This window comes from Micromys minutus (assembly GCF_963924665.1).
Source record: "Micromys minutus genome assembly, chromosome: 6".
Taxonomy (NCBI): Eukaryota; Metazoa; Chordata; class Mammalia; order Rodentia; family Muridae; genus Micromys; species Micromys minutus.
In genome coordinates this window covers 58,160,155-58,187,749 of record NC_137975.1, presented here as the reverse complement: position 1 = coordinate 58,187,749, position 27,595 = coordinate 58,160,155, and the positions used below count along the sequence as shown (strand labels likewise).

At 38.1% G+C, this 27,595-nt stretch overlaps 1 protein-coding gene across 1 annotated transcript; it reads right to left on the bottom strand.

Annotated features, from left to right (window-relative positions):
* Positions 1 to 4,924: 4,924 nt before the first annotated feature.
* On the bottom strand, positions 4,925 to 24,470 carry LOC308421534 (3-alpha-hydroxysteroid dehydrogenase; the record flags this gene model as incomplete). The annotated part of the gene is made up of 9 exons (XM_080917936.1): positions 4,925 to 4,967; positions 6,624 to 6,706; positions 8,757 to 8,922; positions 9,158 to 9,267; positions 11,281 to 11,403; positions 11,812 to 11,889; positions 13,655 to 13,771; positions 15,169 to 15,336; positions 24,399 to 24,470. The coding sequence occupies 9 exons, from the start codon at positions 24,468 to 24,470 to the stop codon at positions 4,925 to 4,927; spliced, it is 960 nt and encodes a 319-aa protein (XP_080774062.1).
* Positions 24,471 to 27,595: the final 3,125 nt, after the last annotated feature.

The window sequence follows — 27,595 nt, the reverse complement described above, 5'->3', positions numbered from 1 at the left end:
GGGTACATATACGTACACATATGTATATATGTAACAATAATATAGAAAAAGAGGCTATTAATTTGAGGGGATAGGAGTGAGACGAGGAGGGACAGTAGGGAGGAAAGGGGGATGTGATACAGTTCTACTTTAATTAAGATATATTTTTTGTTGTTAAGCTTCACAAAGTCTGTGAGTTGTTTCTGGGGTGTTCAGAGGTTTCTGGGGTTAGTATCCCATTATGAGTGACTGCATATTATGTCTGTTCTTTTGTAACTGGGTTATCTCACTCAGGATGATATTCTCTAGATGTATCCATTTTCTTAAGAGTTTCGTTAAGCCATTGTTTCTGATAGCTGAGCAGTACTCCATTGTGTAAATGTACCACAATTTTTGTATCTATTCATCTACTGAAGGACAACTGGGTTCTTTCCAGCTTCTGGCTATTACAGATAGAGCTGCGATGAACATTGTGGTGCATGTATCTTTGTTGTATGTTGGAGCATCTCTGGGGTAAATGCCCAGAAGTAGAATAACTGGGTCTTCAGGTAGTACTATGTCCAATTTTCTGAGGAACTGCCAGACTGATTTCCAGAGTGGTTGTATCAGTTTACAACTCCACCAGAAGTGGAGAAGTGTTCCTCTTTATCCACATCCTCCCCAGCATCTATAGTCATCTGAGTTTTGGATCTTGGCCAACCTGACTGGTATGAGGTGGAATCTCAGGGTTGCTTTGGTTTGCATTTCCCTGATGGCTAAGAATATTGAGCACTTCTTTATATGTGTCTCAGCCATTTGATATTCCTCGATTGAGAACTTTTGTTTAAGTCTGTACCCCATTTTTAATAGGGTTGTTTGATTCTCTGGTATCTCGCTTTTTGAGTTCTTTGTATACCTTGAATATTAGGGCTCTATCTGATAGTTTCTAGGCAAGCATTTTTCTGAATGAGCCACCACTCCAACCCTAATGTCTTTAATTTCTGTTCAAAGTCAGCCTTATTTTATAGAATATAAACTTCACCATAACTCTTTCTATTTAAGAGTAAATTCACTTTGATTTATCAATATGCTATGGAAAATTTTTATAGAACCACCTTATCTTTTTAAAATTTTTTAAATACATTTTGGTGAAAGTGGGGTATTAAAGTCTCCCACTACTATTGTGTGGGGTAAAATGTATTATTTGAGCTTTAGTAGGGTTTCTTTTATGAATATGGGTGCTTTTGTATTTGGAGCATATATGTTAAGGACTGCGAGTTCCTCCTGACAGATTTCCCCTGTAATGAGTAAAAGTGTCCTTCCTTATCTTTTTTGATAACATTTGGTTGAAAATCTACATTATTCGATATTAGAATGGCCACTCCGGTTTGCTTCTTGGGGCCATTTGCTTGGAAGGTTTTTTCCCAACCTTTTATTCGGAGATAGTGTCTGTCTTTGTCTCTGAGATGAGTTTCCTGTATGCAGGAAAATGCTGGGTTTTGTTTATGTATCCAGTCTGATACCCTATATCTTTTTATTGGGGAGTTGAGTTCATTTATGTTAATAGATATCAAGAAATAGTGGTTGCTGTTTCCTACTGTTGTTGCTTTCATAGGTTGAATTGTGCCTGTGTGTCTTTCTTCTTTTGGTTTTCTTGCTTAGAAATTTTCTTGTTTTTATTATGAGGTGGTTCCCCTCATTGTATTGGGTTTTCCATCTATAATTCATTGTAGTGCTGGAATGTGGTCATATATTGTGTGAATTTAGTTTTGTCTTGGAATATCTTCGTCTTGCCATCTATGGTGATTGATAGTTTTGCTGGGTATAGCAGCTTGGGCTGGCACTTGTGCTCTCTCAGGGTCTGCATGATGTCTGTCCAGGCTCTTCTAGCTTTCATAGTCTCTGTTGAGAAATTGGGTGTGATTCTGATTGGTCTGCCTTTATATATTACCTGACCATTTTCCCTTACTGCTTTTAGTATTCTTTCTTTGCTTTGGGCACTTGGTATTTTGACTATTGTGTCGGGAGGAATTTCTTTTCTGGTCCAACCTATTTGCAGTTCTGTAGGCTTCTTTTATGCTTGTGGTCATCTCATTTTTAAGGTTAGAGAAGTTTTCTTGCAGGATTTTGTTGAAGATATGTACTGTACCTCTTAGTTTTATTCTTCGCCCTCCTCTATTTGTATTATCCTTAACTTTGGTCTTCTTGTTGTGTCCTGGATCTCCTGCACATTTTGGGTTAGGAGCTTTTTGGTTTTTTCATCTTCTCTGACTGTTTTGTCTATGTTTTCAATGTTGTCTTCGGCCCCGAGATTCTCTCTTCCCTCTCTTGTAGTCTGTTGGAAATGCTTGCATCTGTGACTCCTGATTTCTTTTTTAGGATTTCTACCTCTAGGATTGTCTCTTTTAGTGTTTTCTTTATTGTGTCTATTTCCATTTTAAATTCCTTCTTCCATTCCTTCATCTCTTTGGTTCAGTTTTCTTCTAGTTCTTTGAGTGTTTTTCTTGTTTCTTCTTTAAAAGCTTCTAATTCTTTATGCTTTTCCTCCCGTTCTTGTTTAAGGATCTCTATTATCATCTTGAGGTAGGATTTCGTGTCTGAGTCTTCTTTTTCTGGAGTGTTTAGCATTCCACTGTTTTTTGTGATAGAAAAGCTGGGTTCTAGCATTCCCAGGTTGTCTTGGTTTCCCTGTGGTATGTTCTTTCGCTTTCCTCTTGCCATCTTGTCAGTGATTGGTTCTCACCTTTCCCTTGTACCTGGCCTGTGTCCCTGGATCTCCACTGTTCCTAGTGGCAGATGTTCTGAATGCCTGTTGTGCTCTCTGGAAGCCACCGGCTGGGAACAGAGGGCCCTATGCCACCGGGTTTCTGGATCCCTGGATCAAGCCGGGCAGGCAGGCGCACACTTTCTGTGTGTTCCGCTGAGATCTCTCTGCCCCCTGGCTAGTCAAAATCTGTTCTCACCCGGTTCTTGCCAGTCCTGTTTTTGCTGGATCTCCCAACCACCTTATCAACCTCCACAAAAGAGTAAGTCTAAGCATGTGTTTGATATTGCATTGCAAACATTGACTGGTTTAGAACTGACTTATTGACCCCATTGATATTGAATCTCTGATCATGATATAACTGTCTATTTCTTAAAAATATATTTCAATACATTTCATATTCCCTGTTAGAATATTTGTACATTTTATTCCATTCATTAATAAAAACATAACAGTTCCATTGTATCAGCACATTTCATAGAATTTTATTGTGTCATTCATTTATATTTTCTAAGAATCATCAATAAGTAACTAGTAATTTTATTTCTTTTTGATACTTTTTCCTCTTTCTCTAAGAGTTGTCAGTGTGTGTGGTGTGTGCCTTTAATCTGAGTATTCTAGAGGCAGGAATTTCTAGGTGGATCTCTGTGAGTTCTGGAACATTATAGTCTACAAAGCAAGTGTCATGCCAGTCAGGGATATATAATGTGAAACTGTCTCAAGAAGTTCTTATTTCAGGTATTTATCAATGAAATATATAAATCCAACTGTATTCCAAATAATATTTACCTCCACATTATTCTGAATCTTCTAAAAACATATTATCTTTCCTCTCTGATTTATCTTAAGATATTTTTTGTGCAAAATATATCACTAAAAGTTATCAACCTCTAAAACACTGCTGATTCAAATACAGTATTTCAGAAAATTTTTTAAAATTTTAACAATTGTCTCACCAACTATGTTCTTTTAATACTAATTTGACTGCACAATTTAGTAACTTTGGGATATTTTGTAAGTCTGAATCATTTATCTATAAACATATAAGATTAAGTTTCACAAAACCATTTTTTAAGATATTTTTAAGAGTTTATTTATTATATGTAAGTACACTGTGGCTGTCTTCAGACACACCAGAAGAGAGCATCAGATCTCATTACAGATGGTTGTGAGCCACCATGTGTTTACTGGGATTTGAACTCAGGACCTTTAGAAGAGCAGTCAGTGCTCTTAACCACTGAGTTATCTCTCCAGGTCCCCCTCCAAATCAATTTTTAAGTCTGATTAAACTTGATGGATATAAAGTTTATACTCATGTGAACTGGTATTTTTTGTCATAGCTCAATAATACAACTGCTGAAATCCTTGAAAATATGAATAGCAAGTCAAGCTTTCTGTCTTAGATGAAATATGTAGATTTCTCTTTTACATCTCACATGTAATTACCAAAAACAGATGACTTTGGGATGTTGGAGAGAATCCTGGGTCTCTTGGTCACACTTGCCTCATGAGCCTTACCTCCAAACTAAGAAAAAGAGAACATCTCTGGAGTATTTTCTTCTTCCTCAAAGAACATAAGGAACATTGACTTATCAATAACCTCTAACTATTCCCTGAATGTTGAAAATTCTTTCAACTCCCACCCAGAAATGCCTCAACTTCCACCTCATGCCCAACACCTCTAGAAAATCAGGTTTGTGTCAGAAGTCAGAAGAAAACAAAACACTTAGGTCACAGAAATGGTAGCAGGCAAGAATCTTTAGAGTGGGACTTAATGAGATGGCTCAAAGTTTAAACGCACTTGCTTAACAGAAGACTTAAGTTTGGCTCCCAGCCCCTACATGGTGACTCATAGTCATTGCAAATCCAGTTCCATGTGACCTGCAACACTTTTCTTCCCTGCATAGACATAGACATTCATGAGATACACATACATGTAGGTAAAACACTCATATAGGTAAAATAAAATGGATGAATCTTTAAAAACACAAGACTAGGAAAAAAATCTTGATGCTTCATTTCAGAGTGTGCAAAAATATGGCTTCCCTCGTCCTCCTTGGACTTTGCTCCAGCTTGCTGTGAATTAACAGATACAGTGGACTAAGGAGAAGGGATGTGTTCAGTCGCCAGTATCCAAGATATCGCTCATATCATGATTCATAAACAGATCTTCTGACAGAAATGCTGACAAAAGCCACTATGTTAATACTCATCAATAAACGGATGATTGGGATGATCATTAAAACTAAAATTAGAAACAAAGAATGCATAATGTAAGAAATCAATTCCTTGTTTTAAAGGAAGGTAAGTCCAAATGTTGGTCAGTACTAAAGGCTAGTTCAATAAACCCTTTCCTCCCCAAGTTTCATAGGTCATTCTGGATCCTCACAACAATAGCAACCCTAACCAACACAGGTAATTAACATATTAAGTTTATAAATGGAATTTCTTTTCAATTTTATAGACAGGGTCTCAACCCAGACTGGCCTCAAACTCATATATATACCAGGTTGAGAATTCTGAAGTCCTTACTCTAGAAGCATACTTTGGAATTTAGTGATGGACATGCTTTACTAGTGTCACAGAATACAGCTGACAAGGACCATTCTTTATACCTGAACACGTAAAAGGTAGAAATAGTTCCTCTCTGCCTGCCACTCTATGCTTGTCTCTGCTTAGTTCCCATCTGTCTTCTGTACAAATCAAAAGATCGTTAATGCTGTATCTGATACTTTTAAGCATATATGATTTGCTATCTGGCTATTTTCATTTCATGGAAATTGTATGATCTCTATTGTGACTTTAAATTCCCACGAGCAGAAGAAATACCCCTGTCTATCCTCATTTAGAGGGTATGTCTTTGCTCAGTTCCCACAATCTTACAGCAAGGAGGAAGACTAGAAACCATCTGTTGACTTCAAATTTTGCCAGCAGTGGCAATCTCTCCAAGATCTTTCTATGTTTTTTGGGGTGGTTTTTTTTTTTTTTTTTTTTTTTTTTTTGGTTTTTTTTTTTTTTTTTTTTTTTGTTTTGTTTTGTTTTTTATCTCACTAATCTAAGAAGCATGGCTCTGTTCTCTGCACTGAGATCCCTGTCTGTCTTAAATGTAAAACAGTAGTTTCTATTCACCTCACAAAAATCAGCTTGTTTTCATACAAATATAGCTTTGAGTGCTGAACAAATGTAAAGCAAAAGGAATTGAGAGGCCTGACTCTATTAAAAACATCAATTTTCAAGGTGTAATTAACAATTTATATGAAATGGATAAGAGTTTATCTAGGACAATGGCATTGAAACAGTTTTTTAATCCAGGTCACAGAAATACTGAGACATGTGGGAGCAGCTGTCATCAGGTTACTTTTAGGAATATTTAACTTTTCTCTCTTTTTTGTCCTCTTTTTAAATTAAACAGCTTTATTTTAAAAAAAACAGAGATAAATGTAAAGATTTTAAAGCATTTTGCATAAAACTATATGAATATATTTTGACTATTTCCATGTTACATTTTGTTTTATATGTACTTTATGCTCATTGTAACTAGTAAGATTCATTGCATACTATCAAACCTTTAAAAAAAATCAAGTACTGACAAAAAAACTAATTTTTCTATACGGCAAAGTATGTGTCCTGTGGCATAGCTGTAGAAGACAGAAATCTGCACAGAGGTTTGGTTTCAATGAAGGCATTGTATTATGCAGAAGTTCAGTGGCTTGAGACTGCAGATGGGCACAACCCTAGTTGCATCACTGAACAGAGTTCTGGAGATAATTTGTAAGAACTCCCGGAGCGGCTCGTTCCCAATGTACTCTAGTTTCTGTCATACAAATATTGAACATTTTAACACCTTACAGTCCTACTGAAAAAACAAACTGAAGCAGTGTCATGACCAAAGTTTACTTACTAATGTGCAGTATTGTATCTTAAATTTCTGTTCAAGCCATCCAGGACTTTCATGTCCTCTGAAGCCAACTGGAATTCGAAAACCTATCACATAAAGGGGAAATTTTTATTACTTTTATATTACTGGAAAATTCAAGTGAATTAAATAGAGCACTGCAGTGGCAATATTGAAATCACGGGAGGCATATTCCAAATACTTTGAAGATACCAAACAAAACATTCAAATTATTAAAGGATAACAGGTGGAAAAGAAATAAGCTCATGTTCTTTTATAAGTGATTGAAACCACAGGACTACAGGCCAAAGAAAAACTAAAGAAGAAATAGAGATAATGAACTTGGGATACTGGAAAAAAATTAAAAACTGAATTTTAACAATGCAGTTTAGTGAGATGTACAGACAGAGACTCCTATATACCATTCGCAATACAATAAGAAAATTAGTTTTATATAGGTTAATTTATAAATTGTCAAATACTAACAAAGTCATCAGCAAAAAGCACAGGAATTGGCTTCAAAACATCTAAATTAGGGAGACTAAACAAAAAATTATCATCTCTAGCTCCCATCATATTCAGACTGTTGATCTTGTGAATATATAGTACTACAGTAAAGTATGTTGAAAATCAGTGTGTGAACAGCTGATAAAACTATTAAGGATAAGATGCACTGTGGTTTTGAATTGTAAGCCAAATAAACCCTTTCTGCTCTCAAGTTATTTTTTTGGTCATGGTATTGTACCAGCAACAGAAACCAAATCATGACATCCAATTAACCAAATGTCAGCCATGCACAAGAGGGACTCTATATCAAACAAGCTGAAAAGTGAAAACTGACACCCAAGCTTGTCCGACATCTATGACACATACCATACTGTACTGGCTGGTTTTGTGTCAACTTGACACAGGCTAGAGTTATCACAGAGAAAGGAGCTTCAATTGGGAAATACCTCCATGAGATCCAGCTGGAAGGCATTTTCTCAATTCGTGATCAAGGGTAGGAGGGCTCAGCCCATTATAGGTGGTGCCATCCCTGGGCTGGTAGACCTAGATTCTATAAGAAAGCAGGCTGAGCAAGCCAGGGGAAGCAAGCCAGTAAGTAACATTCCTCCATGGTCTCTGCATCAGCTCCTGATTCCTAAGGTGCTTGGGTTCCAGTCCTGACTTCCTCTGGTGATGAACAGCATTGTGGAAGTGTAAGCTGAATAAACCCTTTCCTCCACAACTTGCTACTTGGTCATGATGTTTGTGCAGGAATACAAACCCTGACTAAAACACATACCATGTATACACAGAGAGAGAGAGAGAGAGAGACAGACAGGCAGAGAAACAGAGAGACAGAGAGAGTTTTTTTTTTTTAATAACCCTGTAGATGAAGGAAATAGCAGCCATCTTTAGAATAGTCCACTCCACAACAACTGTGCTGAGCAACAAGATGCAATGCAGCCTAAACTAGTTAGCTAAAGAATAAAAAGAAAACTATATAAAGGAAAGCTTAGGCAGTCCTGACAACTGCCCAGTGGATAGAGAAGCCTCACTCTCTTGCAAATGTAAGTGTGGACAAAAATCATGGCAAGACTCAGGCCGAGCCAGGAAAATGGTTTAGCAAGTAAAAGCCATAAGACCTGAATTCAATGCCTGGAATTCATGGTGCAAAGAAAAACTGACTCCTGAAAAAGCACAGAAATATTCTGATAGATCATGGAGGACCCATGTTAAGGATATGTACTGGCTAATGTTAGGTCAAACTTGACACAAGAAACTTCACCTGAGAAATTGCCTCCATAAGAGCCAGATATAATGTATCTTGTTAATTAGTGATTGGGCCAAACCCATTGTGGGTGGTGCCATCTCTGGGCTGGCGGTCCTGGGTTCTATAAGAAAGCAGGCTGAGGAATTAGGAACAACCCAGTAAGCAGTGCTCCCCGATGGCCCCTGAATCAGTTGTTGCCTCCATGTCCCTGTTCTATTTGACTTCCTGTCCTGACTTTCTTTGATGGTGAACTCTATTGTGCAAGTGTAAGACAAACCCTTTCCCTTATAAATTGTGTGTGGTCATGATGTTTCATGACAGTAATAGCAACCCTAAGACAGGATATTTCACAAACACTTCAAGGCCTAAAACCCTGTCATCACCCGCATGAAATCTTTGATCCGATGCTCATTGAAACTCTTGACTAGGGCCACAATCCCACGCTGCAGCTGGTATCGAATGGCAATCAGGGCTGCAGACTGGTTGTACTTCTTTGCCATGGCACCAAGAACTGAATCATCCAAGAGAACTGGACTTTTCTGGTCCACCCTGGAACCGAAGGTTAAAAAAAAAAAAATTGCTAAGGTAAGGTATCCAGACCATAGAACTACAACTGTTCTCTGTTCTCCTCTGGGCTGGTGGAGCTAATATCATCTCAGATCATCACAGAAATTAAAATATCAAATCCTTCTAAGTCCATTGAGAGTTAGATCTAGAAACTGCTATAGAACTAAACATATTTCAACACTGATGTTTGAGATACACTGTCACCTTTGCTACTGACCATTCTTTGTCGCGTGAACTTCCCAGTATGCAGTAGGAAACCAGAGTGATGTCTTTTGACTTACAATAGTCCAGCATTTTGCTCTGGTTGAGATAAAGATGACATTCTACCTAATAAAAGACAGTCAAATTATATGAAGCTTTGTATTAATACGAAATGGAAACACCAAAATAAAAAAACTTGAATCCTTAAAAAGCAAAATATGAAATTGGAAGTAAAAAAAAACAATTAAGTAACAATCACTTTAACACAATGAATTTAACATGTCATTTATATAGAAAGTTTTGTTTTCAATACATTACTGAGAAGAAACAATTCTGTGGACCATTTTTTAAATGCTAAATAATTGTTCACTAGTCGGTATCTCAGCTCTTCTCAGAAATTTAAATGCCACCCCCTCTAAGTCAGTCGAGAGTTAGATCTAGAAAACTGTAGCCTTGTGGCAATTTCTGGTATTCAAAGATCATTATGTCTAATCTATACACACCAACAAAACTCTTACTGTTTCTATGTTACATTCTGTTCTACATGTACTTTATGCTTATGGTAAGTATTGGGATTTCAATGCATACTATCAAATTTCTAAAAGAATTAAATACTGACAAAAATATATTCATATAGTGTTATGCCAAAATGCTTTTAAAAATCAGCACATGTATCTCTCTTTTTAAAATAAAGTTGTAAGAAAAAAAAACGAAAACTGTTACAGAAGTAAAAAATTTTGTTTAAGCTTGGCAGATTCCAGAGTGGGAACAAGGAAAGGATTCTGGCAACCTTGTACAGTAAATCACAATAGAGGCAAGAATTTGGCCAAAGGCTCATAAAGGCACATGTGAAAAAAAAGGTGACAATTTGATAGCATTCATATTAATGTAAGAAGTTTGTAGGTCCATCACACTATGGAGAAGTACGCAAATCCATTTTCAAATTCAGTATAATGCTTTAGCCAGAACACCAGTTCTCAAAGGCAAACTACTAATTTCTACATTATCTTATATAGAAGGGAGTTTTTCTTGATATGTAAAACATTATGTATAGCAAAATATTATGTATAAAAGCTGAAAGGGGCTGGTGAAAAGGCTTTGCAGATTAAAGCACTTACCATCAAGTGCTGATTTCAACTCCTGTGACCCACATGGTGGAAAGAAAGAACCAACCAATTCCTATAATCCCTTGACCTCCAGATATGTGCTGGTGTGTGTGTGTGTGTGTGTGTGTGTGTGTGTGTGTGTTTGTATGTGGATGTATGTGTATCTGTGTGTGTGTCTGTATGTGGATATATGTGTGTCTGTCTGTGTGTGCACACATCACATGTGTATATGTGTGTGTCTGTGTGTATATGGGTATATGTGTGTATGTGTGTGTTTGTGTGTGTGTCTATATGTGTGCACATGTGTGTGGTATGTCTATGTGTCTATGTGTTTGTGTGTGTGCATGTAGGTGTGTGGTATGTGTCTGTCTGTCTGTGTGTATGCACTTAAACAGTTGATTTGTTGTTAGAAAGCAGAAAGAAACTGTGATGTATATGGTCAGTCATACAATCAGGTCAGAGTGCTCTGCCCAAAATTCCCCAAATATGGTTTCATCATAATCAGATAAGATATCTCACATATTTAGATGAATCTGTTAGCTGCCTGTTAATTTCTCTGTAGCTATGACTTTGGTTAATACAATTGAAGTTGGATGCATCAGGACCAAGGGGACAGCCATTGAACATTCATGACTGTGCCATTGATCTTTATTGGACTTTATCACTATTTACTCCCTGAGCTGTGTTTCCAGAACCTTTCCTTCTTTATACAGTTCCCTCCACAGCATCTTTCTTCCTCCAATCCAATCTCATAGATGGAGAAGAAAAGCAACTTGTCCTCAGAAGTCACACTATACCTGATGACGCCTTTGACAGTGTTGCCTTCTTATATCCAATTAGCCAGGTGGTAGCCCTAAGCCCACTGTCTTTCTCAAGCAGAGTTGTAATGAAGAGACTTCTATGTCCTCTAAGAGAGACTCCGTTCTTAGAATTTCCATCCCATGGAAGTTAAGTAAACAGGACTAGGCAACAAATCAGTGGTACAGGAAGAACAAATTTAGGTATAAAAGGCCAAGAGGTGGAAAGGGCTCACCTGGTTACACACAGGCTTGTACTTGAGCCCTGGCTTGTTCAGGATCTTCTCCAGCTGCCTGCGATTAAAGTTGGACACCCCGATGGACTTGGCCAGCCCTGCATCTTTACACTTCTCCATGGCCTGTAGAAAAAGAGAGGGTAGAGGGTAAATTGTGTAGTTGTTCCACGAAATGGTGTTAAAAGGGAAGCTTTTGAGGAATGCTGAGGGACCTGCTGGCTCTGACTGTCTAGAGGCAAAGAATTGATGGAGGGAAAAAAAGTACAAAGGTAAAAAAAAGCAAAAAAAAAAAAAAAAAATCCTGTGTCCTTAAGAAATTGCTGACATTACAATATCTATTTGGAAAGAGACTTCTAACCTCAGTTCTTCTCCCCCAGTGTTTTCCAACAATAAATTCCTCCAGAATCTTCGTAGTACCACATATGAAAGTTTTAGATCAAGCAAGGCACATTCCATTCTCACAGGATGGCATCATACCTTACTTTCTCTTTCCTGGGGCCACCTTCTGTGCTCTTTCCTCCAAAGACTCACCTCCCATGTATCACAGAGATCTACTTCTTCAACCAACACTTTTCCATGATCATCTCGTGGAAATAATTTATTTCCAGGCTGGAATAGAATCATTCATTTTAGAGGCACCTCTGAAGTCAGGTGATCATACCACACTGTCAAGTTCCCCCAAGTCTGGCCAATGAAAACTTCCTTTGCAAGTAGGATATTATTTTAGATACTTTGCATTTGGAGTGACAAGGGCCTATTCTTTAGAGATTGGCCTCCTCTAGTCTTTTATATTTTGCATATGATTAGAAATACTTTTCTCCCATTTCCTAATGGTGTCTTGTATGATTTTTGTTATTATTTCAGCCGCTATCTTTCCCTATAAGAAAATGTCTCTAACATCTTGGTAAATCAGATAATTATATAGACCTTATATTTTGTAATAATGGACAATGTTCATGACTTGAGCAAAACAGTTCCTTACCCCAGTGGTCACATACATGATTGTGTAACGGCATGCACAATTAAACTGGGTCATCAGTCAAACTTTCTTTTCAGGATTAATGTGGGTATTAGAAAACCAGAATAGCTCTTAAGTTTTACTAACCATGACTCTTGAATTGCCACAAGTTCATATTTTCTACCAATTGCAAAGGATAGCCCCAAACTAAATAAACATGATGTAGAGTTACAAGATAGAGAAAGTATTTCTGAACCCAAGGCTACTTCATGCCTTTAAATGTAGTCATCATGGCTCGGACTTCCTGGCAATGTTACATACTCACTTTCACTACACAAACTAGCTTAAGGTTTTGATAATTTTTTAGTAAGAGTTCTACATAACACAGTTATTATGGGCCAAGTGCCATCTACAAAACCCCACCATGAAGCTATCAAAAGAAACAATATTCACCAAATCTCCAAAGGCTGGTAGTATGAGACCCAGATGTTCTAGTGTGCTTTCTGTTCTGAGATAAACACCATGACTGAAAAAAAACTGGAGGGTAAAGGGTTTCCTTAATGTCTTGCACTTCTAGATCATGATCCATTGTTAACGGAAGGCAGGAGCAGGAATTTTTAAAAAAGAAGACAAAACATTAAAGATGGAAGAATACTGCTTACAGCTTTGCTCCCTTCCTCAGTCATCAGATAACTTCCTAATACAGGCCAGGACCAAGAGCAGAGGGGATGGCGCTTCCCACAGTGGGGTGGACCCTCTCCCATCAGCCCATAAGCAAGATCATTTCTCAAAGACATGGCCTCAGGCCAGCGTGATATGAGTAATTCCCCAACTGAGACTCCCTCAGATGATTTCAGGTGCTGTCAAAATGACAGCTAAAACTAAGGAGGACAGCCACCCAGGGCATGCACCCCCAGATCTACTCTCAGAGCAGTTATGAGAGATGAGGTAAGCTCAGTGTGTAACATATGTATGGAAGTTTGATTAATCTCCACAATTGCATGCAAACACTTTTCAAAGACTAAGGCAGACTGAGGAGATGGACCCGAGGGTAAAGCATTTGACTTGAAAGCCTAAGGACCTGAGTTTAAACTCAAAAACTTATGTAAAACAACAAACAGGGAAAAAAATAAACCCAAGTGTGGTAGTGCATGTTTGCAATCCCAGCACTAGAAAGGTGGAGATGGGTAGATTCCTGGGCAACTTGGCTAATCAGTCTAGCCTAGTCCCAAGCAGGAAGAATGGTTTCAAAACCTCAAAAATCACATTAGGAAACAGGATTTAGGGATTACTGTTTAGAATTTTCACTAGAATGATTATCCATACATTCATTCAAGAATATAAATCTCAATTTGCCATCCAACTGTGAGTTATGGTAGCATAGCTAGTCAGATAATTTTAGTAGCAATTGCTCACCTGCAAAGCCATTGGGAAATGAATAATATAAAGATCAACATAGTCCAATTGAGTGTCCTTCAGGGTCTTTTCCAAGCAAGATCGAACCAATTCTGGTCTATGAAAAGTACTCCAAAGCTGCCAAAGTTAAAGAATAATACTTTCATCTCAGAGTTCATCTCCTTTGGTTGGGTTACTTTATCTAACGTAGAGACATTTTTCTATACCTGGAAACAACCCTCCCTGTTTCCTTGTTTTTTCTTGGTTTTTCACATGTAAACTTCCATGAGTGTGTAGTCCCATGCTACTTGAACATCATTATATTAGGTTTTTGTCAATTGTCTATTGAACATGGAATGGACTATTTAAGAGAAAGAGTTGTTTCCTTTGATAATAATATTCACTTTTCAAAGTAGCACACAAGCTTGGTTCAAGTCACTCACCCATTCAAAGACACAGGGAAGAGGTAGTATTCATTGACAATACATAACTGAAAGATACAGAAAAACCATTTGGGAGTCATGTTATATATTCTGAACCTAACTGGATACACTTCAGCTATCCTTTTTGTAAGCTTTGTTCACTTTTCTGGGGGGGAATGCCACCACCTGCCTAAGAAATGCCTCAGGCAAGAAGGCTCCCCTTTTCTCCTCCTCAACAATGAAGCTCAGTGTACTCAAGGCATTGTGCAAACAACCACATTTGTTCATGAGACCATCCACATTACGCATTGTCTTCTGAGCAAGTCTGGTGATAGTGGTGAAGATGATCCTGATTTTTGGTGTTTCTCTCCCTAAATTAACTTGAAAGAAGCTCCACGAAATGCCTGGTAAAGGCACCCAGGAGCATTATAACCTATACAGTCTCCTCCTACTGTTATTTCTCAAATTCAGTTCCTCAGCAGTGGTCACTGTTGGGTCATGGTTGAGTTCAGTCTGAGTGTACATTTCATGATGAACCACTCTGCTTTGACCTGAGACTCAGAAGAGTATATTTATATAAAGTTATACATTCTGACTCCACAGTGGTACCAAGGACATATTTGTCTATTTTAGATCCTAGCTTGAATACATGCATGTGTGTGTGTGTGATGGTTTCTACATGCTTGGCCCAGGAAGTAGCACTATGAGAAGGTGTGGCCTTGGTAGAGTCTGTGTGTCACTGTGGGTGTGGGCTATAAGACCCTCATTCAAGCTGCCTGGAAATGAGTATTCTACTAGCAGCCTTCAGAAGAAGATGTAGAACTCTAAGCTCCTCCTGCACCATGCCTGCCTGGATGCTGCCATGTTCTCACCTTGATGATACTGGACTGAACTTCTGAACCTGTAAACCAGCCCCAGTTAAATGTTGTCCTTACAAGAGTTGCCTTGGTCACAGTATCTGTTCACAGAAGTGAAGCCCTAACTAAGACAGTGTGTGAATAAACCTTGTAGCACTTAATAATGATATATGAAACAAGTATTGATCCAAACACATATTGTTCCTATAGCTCTATCACATTAACTATATCCACAAGTATCCCATATTTTAAATACCTTTGATGTATAGAATATATCTTCTCTCTTCACAGTGCCATCTTCAATCTTGCTTCTAATGGCCTGGCCCACTTCCTCTTCTATTTGGTACAAATAAGCGGAGTCAAAATGGCGGAACCCATTATCTATAGCTATTTTAGTAGCTTTGATTAGTTCATCCTTAGGAACCTACAAGAGCAACCAAAAATAGTATCTGTGTAATGAAAAATATTTCAGACACAGTCAATGACTCTCCAATAAATCATCTTCTTCTATCTTGGAGTAGCTGTGAATGTGTAGGGACAAACTCACTAAAATTTTCCTGGATATCTTTCTCTTATATTAAAGATGATAATGGGTGATTTTTCTTTGAAAATCCCATACCTACATTTTGGGTATTTCTTTCTCTTGCTATTAATATCCCATGTTTAATATATGTTTTAAAAGGTGCCTTAGGACTGGGCAAATGGTTCAGTTGGTAAAACGCTTGCTGTACAAGATGAGATCAGAGATGCCCCCCCCCCAAAATTCATGTAAAAACATGGGGTGTAGCTATGCATGTTTGTTATCCAGGCACTGAAGAAGCAGAGTCAGACAGATCTATCAGACCAACTTATCCTGCCTAGTAAATTCCAGGACAGTGAAAGATTCTGCCCCAAATAAACAACAATGTGGAAAACATCAGAAGAACACACTCAAGGTTGATCTCTGGCCTCCTTATGCATACACCCACATGCATGTACATGTATATACACATTCACACACACATACATACACACACACACATACACACACAAACACACACATGAAAACAAACACAATCACACACACATACACAAACATACAAACACAAATATACACATATACACATATACACACAGAGAGAGGTATTGTAAAGAAAAAAACAAGAAAGTATTCTGTATCTGTGAGAATTTTAGATGATTTTCAATGAAATTACAAAGGTTTTGTAACATCTTATAGCTCTCCTCTCTCTTTCTCTCTCTCTTCCTCCATCCCTCCCTCCCTCTCTCCTTTCCTCTCTCTGTCTCTTTCTCTCTCTCTCTCTCTCTCTCTCTCTCTCTCTCTCTCTCTCTCTCTCTCTCTCTCTCTCTCTCTGTTTTCCCAGGGGAAATTTTCATTTCTACAAGACATACAAAGATCATTCTCTAATTATATCTACATCAATAAGTACAAGTGGCCAGTGACATATGATATCAGTGTATTGCATTCTAACCCAAGACTCTTTCATGTACAATAAGTTGTAAGAGGACAATAAAATAACTGTAACTTCTCATACAATCATCATGCATTGAAGTCAACTTAATAACAATGCTTAGCAAATATTCCCTTTACTTAGAAAGCTCAAACCTTTGAGTCATGGTCAGAGTCTTTTGTATATTGATTTAGTATCAGAAAAGGGGGGAAGGCGGTTAACAACATTCTTCAATGTTTTGAATTCAGAGCCTGTTGAAAAACTATCTCATGCATGACTGGCATAAACAGGAACTAATTTTTTTAAAAGCATCTTTTTTTTGCTAAGTAATGCATCAGCATGCACATTTAGCATTGGTTTTATGATGAAGTGTGGTTAGAAGTCATTTCCAATGTATCTTTTGCATTAGATTCTTGTTAGGGAAGCATAGAGAATGAGTTATGTTCAAACTTGATTGCTATTGTTTTATCTATTGACTCTGAGCAGCTTAGCAATACAGGAATAGTTGGATACAGACAGATGCTATGTCATATGCTAATTTAAAAAATGAAGCTGGAAGAAGAGCAGAGATCCAGGGACACAGGCCTGGAGAGACTGGGCTTCAAGTAGCCAGGGAGCAGAGAGGTCTGTGCCAAGGACTCAGAAAGAGTGCCCTCCCATTGGTTCAAGGGAGCAGGAACTCTCCTTAAGGACTTGGATTTCAACCAGAGGACCCTTACGGGCAGAACAGGTGCTCAGGGCATCTGCCAACTAGAAGAGTGGAAATACTGGGATGCAAGACAGGTGAGACGGGGCTGTGAGCAGCTGGGGTGCAGATAGGTCTGAATCAAGCACCAGGAACATGCCCCCAACCACCCACATTGGTACAAGGGAACAGAAACTCTGCCTTAGAAACTTGGTTTTCAACCAGAGGGCCCTTGCTTGCAGAGCAGGCACTCAGGCCATCTGGCAACAGGAACAGCAGAGATCCAGAGACACAGGAGAGGCGGGAATCAATCACTGACAAGACCACGTATAATCACAGACAACATGATGGCAGGAGGAAAGCGAAAGAACTTACCCCAGGGAAACCAAGACAACCTGGCAACACCAGAACCCAGCTCTCCCATAACAGCAAACAGCAGAATGCCAAACATTCCAGAAAAGAAAGACTCAGATCCGAAATCATACCTCAAGGTGATGATAGAGATCCTTAAACAAGAACAGGAGGAAAAGCATAAAGAAATAGAGGCCTTTAAAGAGGAATCATGGAAAATGCTCAAAGAAATCAAAGAACTAGAAGAAAACAGAACCAAAGAGATGAAGGAAGTGAAGAAGGAATTTAAAATGGAAATGAAAACAATAAAAAAACATTAAAAGGGACAACCCTAGAGATAGAAAACCTAAAAAAGAAATCAAAAGTCACAGATGCAAGCATCTCCAACAGACTACAAGAGATGGAAGAAAGAGTCTCAGGGGCCAAAGACAACATTGAAAACATAGACAAAATAGTGAGAGAAGATGCAAAAGCCAAAAATCTCCTAACCCAAAATGTCCAGGAGATCCAAGACACAATGAAAAGACCAAACCTAAGGATAATAAGAATAGAAGAGAGCAAAGAATATCAACTAAGAGGCACAGTAAATATCTTCAACAAAATCATAGAAGAAAGCTTCCCAACCCTTAAGAATGAGGTGACAATGAGCATACAAGAATACTACAGAACTCCAAATAGAGTGGACCAGAAAAGAAATTTCTCCCGACACATAATAGTCAAAAAGCCAAGTGCAACGAAAGAATACTATAAGCAGTAAGGGGAAAAAGTCATGTAACATATAAAGAAAGACTAATCAGAATCACACGCATATGCACAATAAAGACTATAAAAGCCAGAAGATCCTGGACAGACAACATGCAAACCCTAGGAGAACACAAGTGTCATCCCAAGCTGCTATACCCAGCAAAACTCTCAATCACCATATATGGAGAGACCAAGATATTCCAAGACAAAAAAAAAAAATTTACACAATATCTGACCAAAAACCAAGCACTACAACGAATTATACATGGAAAACCCAATACAAGGAGGAAAACTACATCCTAGTAAAAGCAAGAAAACTCCTAAGCAAGAAAACCAAAAGAAGAAAGACACACAGGCACATTTCTACCTCTAAAAGCAAAAATAGCAGGAAACAGCAACCACTATTCCTTGATACCTGTTAACATAAATGGACTCAATTCCCCCAATAAAGAGACATAGGCTATCAGACTGAATACATAAACAGAATCCTGCATTTTTCTGCATACGGGAAACTCATAACAGAGACAAAGACAGACACAATATCAGTAGCCATTCTAATATTGAATAAAGTAGAGTTTCAAACAAGAGTTATCAAAAAACAAAAGGAAGGACACTTTTTACTCATTACAGGGAAAATTTGTCAGGAGGAACTCTCAATCCTTAACATATATGCTCCATATACAAGAGCACCCATATTCATAAAAGAAACCCTATTAAAGCTCAAAAAATACATTGCAGCCCACACAACAATAATGAGAGACCTCAACACCTCACTCTCATCAATGGACAGATCATGGACAGAAACTGAACAAGGAAACAGTAAAACTAGCAGAGGTTATGAACCAACTAGAAATAATAGACATCTACAAAACATATCATCCTAAAACAAAAGAATACAACTTCTTCTCAGAACCTCATAGCACCTTCACCTTAATTGAACGTATAATGGGTCACAAAACAAGCTTCAAGAGATACAAGAAGATTGAAATACTCCCATGCATCCGATCAGACCACCATGGTCTAAGGCTGGTCTTTAATAACAACAAACATAACAAAAAACCCATATACAAATGGAAACAAAATAATGCACTATTAAACTATAGAAGGGTCAAAAAAGAAATAAAGAAAGAAATTAAGAATTTTCTAGAATTTAATGAACATGAAAACACAACATACCCATACCTATAGGATGCAATGAAAGCAGTACTGAGAGAAAAACGCATAGCTCTGAGTGCTTCCAAAAAGAAACTGGAGAGAGCATACACTAGCAACTTGACAGCAAAGTTAAAAGCTCTAGAACAAGAGGAAGCAGATACACCCAAGAGGAGGAGAAGGAAATTAATAATCAAACTTAGGGCAGAAATAGATCAAATAGAAACAAAAAGAACCGTTGAAAGAATAAACAAAACCAAGAGCTGGTTCTTTGAGAAAATTAACAAGATTGATAAACCCTTAGCCAGACTAACTAGAGGGCTAAGAGAGAGTAACAAAATTAACAAAATCAGAAAGGAAAGTGAAGTCATAACAACTGAAACTGAGGAAATTTAAGAAATCATCAGATCCTACAAAAAAAAGCCTATACTCAACAAAGCTGGAAAATCTGGAGGAAATGGATGAATTCCTAGACTGATACCAGATACTAAAGTTAAATCAGGACCAGGTAAATCATCTAAATAATCCTATAACACCTAAAGAAATTGAAGCAGTCATCAAAAGCCTCTCAACCAAAAAAAAAAAAAAAAAGTCCAGGTCCAGATGGGTTCAGTGCAGAATTTTATCAGACATTTATTGATGACCTAATACCAATACTCTCCAAACTATTTCAAAAATTTGAGTCAGATGGAACACTACCTAACTCATTTTTTGAGGCCACAATAGCCCTCGTTCCTAAACCACACAAAGACCTTACAAGGAAAGAGAACTTCAGACCAATCTCACTTATGAACATTGATGCAAAAACACTCAACAAAAACCCTGCAAACAAAATCCAAGAACACATCCAAAGGATCATTCACCATGATCAAGTAGGATTCATCCCTAGGATGCAGGGATGGTTTAATATAAGGAAATCCATCAATGTAATCTACCATATTAAAGAAGTCAAAGAACAAAACCACATGGTCATCTCACTAGATGCTGAGAAAGCTTTTGACAAAATTCAGCACCCCTTCATGTTAAAAGTCTTGAAAAAAGCAGGAATCCAAGGCCCATGCCTAAACATAATAAAAGCAATATACTGCAAACCAACAGCCAACATCAAACTTGACGGTGGGAAACTTGAAGCAATCCCACTAAAATCAGGGACTTGACAAGGCTACCCACTGTCCACCTACCTATACAACATAGTACTGGAAGTCCTGGCTGGAGCACTTAGGCAACAAAAGAAAATCAAAGAGATACAAATTGGAAAGGAAGAAGTAAAAACATCACTTTTTGAAGATGACATAATAGTGTATGTGAGTGACCCCAAAAATTCCAGCAAAGAACATCTACAGGTGATAAACAAATTTAGCAAAATGACTGGAAATAAAATTAACTCAATCAAATCAGTAGCCTTCCTCTACTCAAAGGAAAAATATGCGGAGAAAGAAATTAGGGAAAAGATACTTTAACAGTAGTCACAAACAATATGCAATAACTTGGTGTGACTCTAACTAAGCAAGTGAAGGACCTGTATGACAAGAACATCAAATCTCTAAAGAAGGAAATTGAGAAAGATCTTAGCAAATGGAAAGAACTCCAATGCTCATGGATTGATCAACATTTTTAAAATGGCAATCTTACCAAAAGCAATCTACAGATTCAATGCAATCCCCATCAAAATTCCAACCCAATTCTTAATAGAATTAGAAAGCGCATTGTGCAATTTCATCTGGAATAATAAAAGACCTACAAAAGTGAAATCCATCCACAACAACAAGAAAACATCTGCAGAAATCACTATCCCTGATCGCAAGCTATATTACAAGGCAATTGTGCTAAAGATTGCATGGTACGGGTACAGAGATAGGCATGTGGATCAATAGAAAATCCAGAAATCAGCCCTCACACATATGGTCACTTGATTTTTGACTAAGAAGCTGTAAACATTCAATGGAAAAAGGACAGCCTATTCAACAAATGGTGCTGTTCCAACTGGCACTCAGTATGCAGAAGAATGAAAATAGACCCTTTCTTATCTCCTTGTACAAAGCTCAAGTGTAAGTGGATCAAAGATCTCCACATTTAACCAGGTACACTGAAATTATTAAGAGAAAAAGTAGGGAAAACCTTAGAGCACATAGGCACAAGAGAAAATTTCCTGAACAGAACACCAATGGCTTGTGCTCTAAGGTCAAATATTGACAAATGGAACTTAATGACATTGCAGTTTCTATAAGGCTAAGGACACTCTCAAGAAAACAAAACGGCAGCCAACAGAGTGGGTAAAGATCTTTACCAACCCCACATCAGATAGAGGCCTAATATCCAAGGTATACAAAGAACTCAAGAAGTTAGACACCAGAGAATCAAAAACCCTATTAAAAATGCGGTACAGACTTAAACAAAAAGTTCTGAATTGAGGACTATCGAATGGCTGAAAAGCATCTAAGGAAGTGCTCGACATCATTAGCCATCGGGAAAATGCAAATCAAAAACAACCCTGAGATTCCACCTCACACCAACCTGAATGGCTAAGATCAAATATTCAGATGACAGCAGATTCTGGAAAGGATGTTGAGAAAGAGGAACACCTCTCCACTGTTGGTGGGGTTGTAAACTGGTACAACCACTCTGGAAATCATCTTGGTGATTCCTCAGAAAATTGGACGTAGTACTACTTGAAGACTCAGTTATTCCACTTCTGGGGATATACCCCAGAGAAGCTCCAACATACAACAAAGACACATGCACCACAATGTTCATTGCAGCCCTATTTATAATAGCCAGAACCTGGAAAGAACCCAGATGTTCTTCTGTAGATAAATGGATACAAATATTGTGGTATATTTACACAGTGGAGTACTACTCCGCTATCAGAAACAATGACTTTATAAAATTCTTTAAAACAAATGGATGTATGTAGAGAATATCATCCTGAGTGAGAAAACCATGTCACAAAAGAACGGACATAATATAGAGTCTCTGATAATTGGATACTAACCCCACAAAGCTCTGAACACACCAGAAACAAGTCATAGACTATATGAAGTTCAGGAAAAAAAATAATGGCCAAGAAAATGAAAAACCATTATGCTTAATCTTTACACACCAAGAAAACTTTGGCTATTTCCAGGTTTCATCTTGTTTTACATGTACTTTATGCTCATTGTAACTAGTACAATTTTAATGCACACTATCAAACCTTTAAAAAAATCAAGCACTGACAAAAATGTATTCCTATACTTTTACACAAAAATGCCTAAAATCTGTACATTTACCTTTGTTTTCTAAAAATAAAGTTGTTCAATTAAAAAACAAAATAACAATTTTAAAAAAACAATGAATCTGTATCTCCTTAACCCCTGAGCCTGGTTTCCCTGCACATCTTCCTCTGGCCTCAGGGCCATATGTCCATACTCACCCACAAGCATAAATACATTCAACATTGAAGTTAAAATAAATCTTTCAAAATATGAGCAATAATGATGCCACCCTAAAAGTTTATGGAAGTCAAAATGTTATATTTAATACAAATTAGAGAACATAATAATGCTGTGAATTATTAAGAAGGTTTACATGAACTGGCAAAAGTCACATGGAAATATCTATCTACATAAATATTTATTCTGGTTCTGGTGTGAGAGAAAACATTCTTAGGAAGAAAACACACCTCATCTCTACTGGTAAATTGTCTCTAATACCCTTGTGTTTTATGTGGCAGCTTTAACTTTGCCATTGCTTTTTGTTGCTGTAATTGTTAAATTTTCAGTTAAAAGGAAAATTCAGTGCTTTAAATATTGTTCTACTTGCATAATTTTCATGTATGTTCCATAATTTAAAAAAAAATCGACTTGTGAAAAATATAAGCAAAATAAGGCATTTTTCTAATATTTTTTATTTGTGCACATGCAGATGAACCTGGGACCAAACAAACTCAATTCATCAAAGACCCTACAAAATTTTTCAGGAATTGTTTTTTCAAACGTATTCAATCTACCTAAAATAATATAATTCAGTTTTCCATTTTTTAAAAAAATATATATTTTCTCTAATGTGTTTTGCCTGCATGCATGTCTACGGATCCCTTGTTGTCTGCTGGCAGCAGAGACAAGAGAAGGACTTTGGAACTCCTGTACCTGGAGTTACAGACAGTTGTGAACCACCGTGAGGGTGCCAAGACTCGAACCAAGTTCCTCTTCAAGAGGAGCCAGTGCTCTTAACCACTGAGCTCAAATACTGAGTTCCAGTTTAAACAGTTTTCCCTGTGGCCTCCCTTGAGCCCAGCCCTGCCCTCTCTAACCCCTACAGATGTATTGAGATTCCAGCTGCTGTGATATCTTTGCTCCTTACAGCCCAAGTATGTATGCTATGAAGTAAAAATTCCTATCAGAAGAAGTCAAAGTATCTCTATGATCATGTCTTCTGCAAGAGAAAATTGTGACTCAGGCTTAAAGTGCTCGTCTTTGAGTAACACTCACTGAGTAACCAGAGGGCAGGATCAACGTGGAAACATTTTCCCAGAACCTCCTGTTATATTTTGATTCAAATGACATGAATAGGAACATGGAGCAAAGATTTAGAGTTGCTTTGTTAAAGTATAATTCACCCCCAAAATAGTGTTCTATTTTCATTTTAGGTAAATGTTTCTAAAGCAAAAGTAGGAAAGAAACCCTATTTCATTATGGGTCTGAAATTTGTGCTGTGGACTTAGCCCCTGCTCCTGAACTTGTCGTTTGGAATCAGCCACAACTCCAGTAAATTCTACCACAGATATTTTTTTCTTGCCCATACCTACCTAAGAGGAGTAGTTATTTGAATTGCAGAAATAATCCATGTTACTAATCATTTTGTAACCAGACTCAAAGCACAACAGTAGCACTGATTACTTTCCATTTACTGCCAAACAGGCTGAAACTAAAGGAGAAACAACCCAGATTAAACAATACTGTCTGCATGATAAGTCTCCAAGGGACAGTAACGAGTCTGACTTCTCCGTTACACATGAGTAGCTCTAATCTGAAGATCCTGTGAGCCTGAGGCAAACAGGAACAAATCTGAAAGCACATCCTTGATCTCTTCTCCTATAAGCCTTTAAACCCAAAATACAATTGTTACCTCCTTAGGCACAGTGGTTCCAAACCCCAGTACAGGGATGAATTGCCCATCATTTAGAGATACAGAATTCATAGCTTGTTACTCATGCAACCAAGCAGGTCTTGAGTCTTCTGTTTGCACAAGATAAAAGCCAGCAAAAATGTTACAGCTCCTTAAATCTCTGCTGGAAAGTTAAACAATGGCGTGTGGGAGGAGCCAGCTTAAAGCAATAGTCCACAGGGACAAAAAGCAGATGCTGCTTAAATGTGTGGGAGAGGGAACACCAACACATGAATGGAGCATGAAAATGAAACCACGAATTTCTTGTGGAAGAAAAGGTTCTGCTCACAATTCATATTTACTTCTGGAAATTGTTAAGGAGAAACTGATGGATAGTAATCAATCACATGTCACCTAGAAAGTAACTTCGGCTACTGGGCTCTGTTCTTTCATTTGAAAGGGTATCTCTTCTCTACTTTCTAATCAGTAAGAGTCTCATTGTGACATTTCCACACAGACACAATGTTTCTTCATCACCCCTACCTCTCCCACTGGCCCTTCCCTCTCGGGCCCCCTAAATAGTCTCCCTTCTCCCTTTATGTCTTTTTCAAACCCAGACACCATCTGTAGGGAACACATGGCTATTTGCCTTTCTGAGTTGGGGTATTTTTGTTTAACGAGATGATTTTTACCAAGCTCCACCTATTTTGGTGCAAGTGATATGATTTTGTCTTCCCTAAAATGTCTTAAATATGTACCACACTTGGCTTTATTTATTTATCCTTCAGTTGGCACCTATGCTGATTCCATATCTTAGACTTGGTAAAAAGCACTTTTACAGAGCTCGGATTTATAGTGAAGATTTGTATATGCTTGTCCCAGGGAGTGGCCCTATTAAAAGGTGTGGCCTCATTTGAGTAGTTGTATCACTGCGGGTGTGGGCTTTAAGGCGCTCATTCTAGTAGCCTGGAAGTCAGTATTCTGCTAGCAGCCTTCAGATGAAGATGTAGAACTCTCACCTCCTCTTCAACTATGCCTGGATGCTGCCATATTCCCACCTTGTTGATAATGAACTGGATCTCCAAACCTGCAAGCCAGCCCCAATTAAATGTTGTCCTTATAAGTGTTGCCTTGGTCATGGTGTCTGTCACACCCATAAAATCCTACAATATGAGGATATTTTTAGTATACTGACTTTGATTCCTTTGCATCTATACTGAGGCACAGAATATCTGTACCAAAAGGAAATTCTATTGTTTAGCTTTCTGAAGCTAAATTTATGTTGATTTCCATAATTGCTGAACTAATTTATATTCTTACCAGTCATGCAGAAGGGCCCCACCATCTCCCTTCCTCAACAGCATTTATTGGTCCATGTTTTTTTTCTTGATGTGAGCCATCTGATTGGTACAGGTCAGAATCTCTAGCTTTGATTAGCATTTTCTTGATTACTATAAACAGTGAATACTTTTATATTCATTTTGAACATCCTAGAACTGTTTCCTTTTCCCATTCATGGTTGGCTGGATTATTACTTTGATTTTCAGTTCTTTTAATTGTCTAGATATTTATGCTTTGGGAAATGTATAGCTGACAACAATTCTCATATATCCCATAGGCTTTTGTTTCTCCTTGTTAATAGTTTTCCTTATGTTATAGTTTTCTGTTTTTCCTATATTCAACTGAGATTTGCACAGAAGTTAGGAAGAATATCTCTTGCTTCAGTAAATATTTAAACAGATGGCTTAACTCTTTATCGGACCCCACAGTCTCACTCCATGGGCACTGCTTTAGTATGGAGCCAAGCGCACGGATTCTGTCACTAGGTCTAGAAAACCGCCTTCTCCACATGATTCCCTTCCCAGGTGGTTCACTCCACCTGCCCTGTTGCTGTTGTCCCAGGTGGAATACCACAGTCTCGGCATGTTTCTTTGCCGCACCACCCAGCACAAACATGACTCAAAGGCCTGATAGCTATTTATACATGTTTATATATCAAACTATATAAAATATATATCAGTATACAAACTCTCTACACAGTAGGATTACATCTAATAGACAAAGACACAACTGATCTTCTTTTTTGTTCTTTCTTTCTTTTTTCACTTACAGTTCAGATGTTATCCCTTTCCCACAATCCGATCTCCCCTTCCCCTCCCACTGCATCCATGAAGGTGCTTCCTCTCCCTACCAACCTCTCCCACCACAGCACGTTAGTGTTCCCCTACACTGGGAAAACAAGCCTTCCCTGGACCGAAGGTCTCTGCTCCCATTGATTTCATAAAATGCTATTCTCTGCTTCATCTGCACCTGGGGCCATGAGTCTTTCCATGTGAACTTATTGGTTGGTGTTTAGTCCCTGAAAGCTGTGGTGGGTTTGGATAGTTGATAATTTTGCTCTTCCCGTGGGGTTGTAGTCCCTTTCAGCTCCATCAGTCCTTTCTCTAGTCCTTCATTGCTGTTCTCGTGTTCAGTCTGACAATTAGCTGCAAGTATTCTCCTCTGTATCAGGATGGCTCTGGAAGAAACTCTGAGGAGGCATCCATATCAGGTTCTTGCCAGTAAGCACTACTTGGCATCAGCAATAGTGCTTGGGTTTATTGGGCACATATGGTGAGGCCCAGGTGAGGCAGTCTCTGGGTGATCTTTTCTCCAATCCCTGCTTCACTACTTGTCCCTTGATTTCCTCCCATGAACATTTTGTCCTTCCTTCGAAGAGAGACTGAGGCATCCACCTTCTTGCCTTCCTTCCTTTTGAGCTTCACAAGTTCTGTGGATGGTTTCTTGAGTATTCCAAGATTTTGGGGCTAGTATTTACTTATAAGAAAGTATAAACTGTGAGTGCTCTTTTGTGACTGGGTTACCTCACTCAGGATGATAGCTTCAAGCCTCATACATTTGCCTAGGAATGTGATGAAGTCATTGTATTTGATAGCTGAGCAGTACTCCATTGTGTATATGTACCATAATTTCTGTACCCATTCCTCTGTTGAAGGACATCTGGGTTCTTTCCAGTTTCTGGCTATTATAAATAAGGCTGATATTAACATGGTTGAGCATGTGTCCTTGTTAGATGTTGAAGCTTGTTTTGAGTATATGCCCAAGAGTGGTATAGCTGGATCCTCAGGTAGTACTATGTCCAATTTTCTGAGGAACCGCCAGACTGATTTCTAGAGTGGTTGTACCAGTTTACAGTCCCACCAGCAATGGAGAAATGT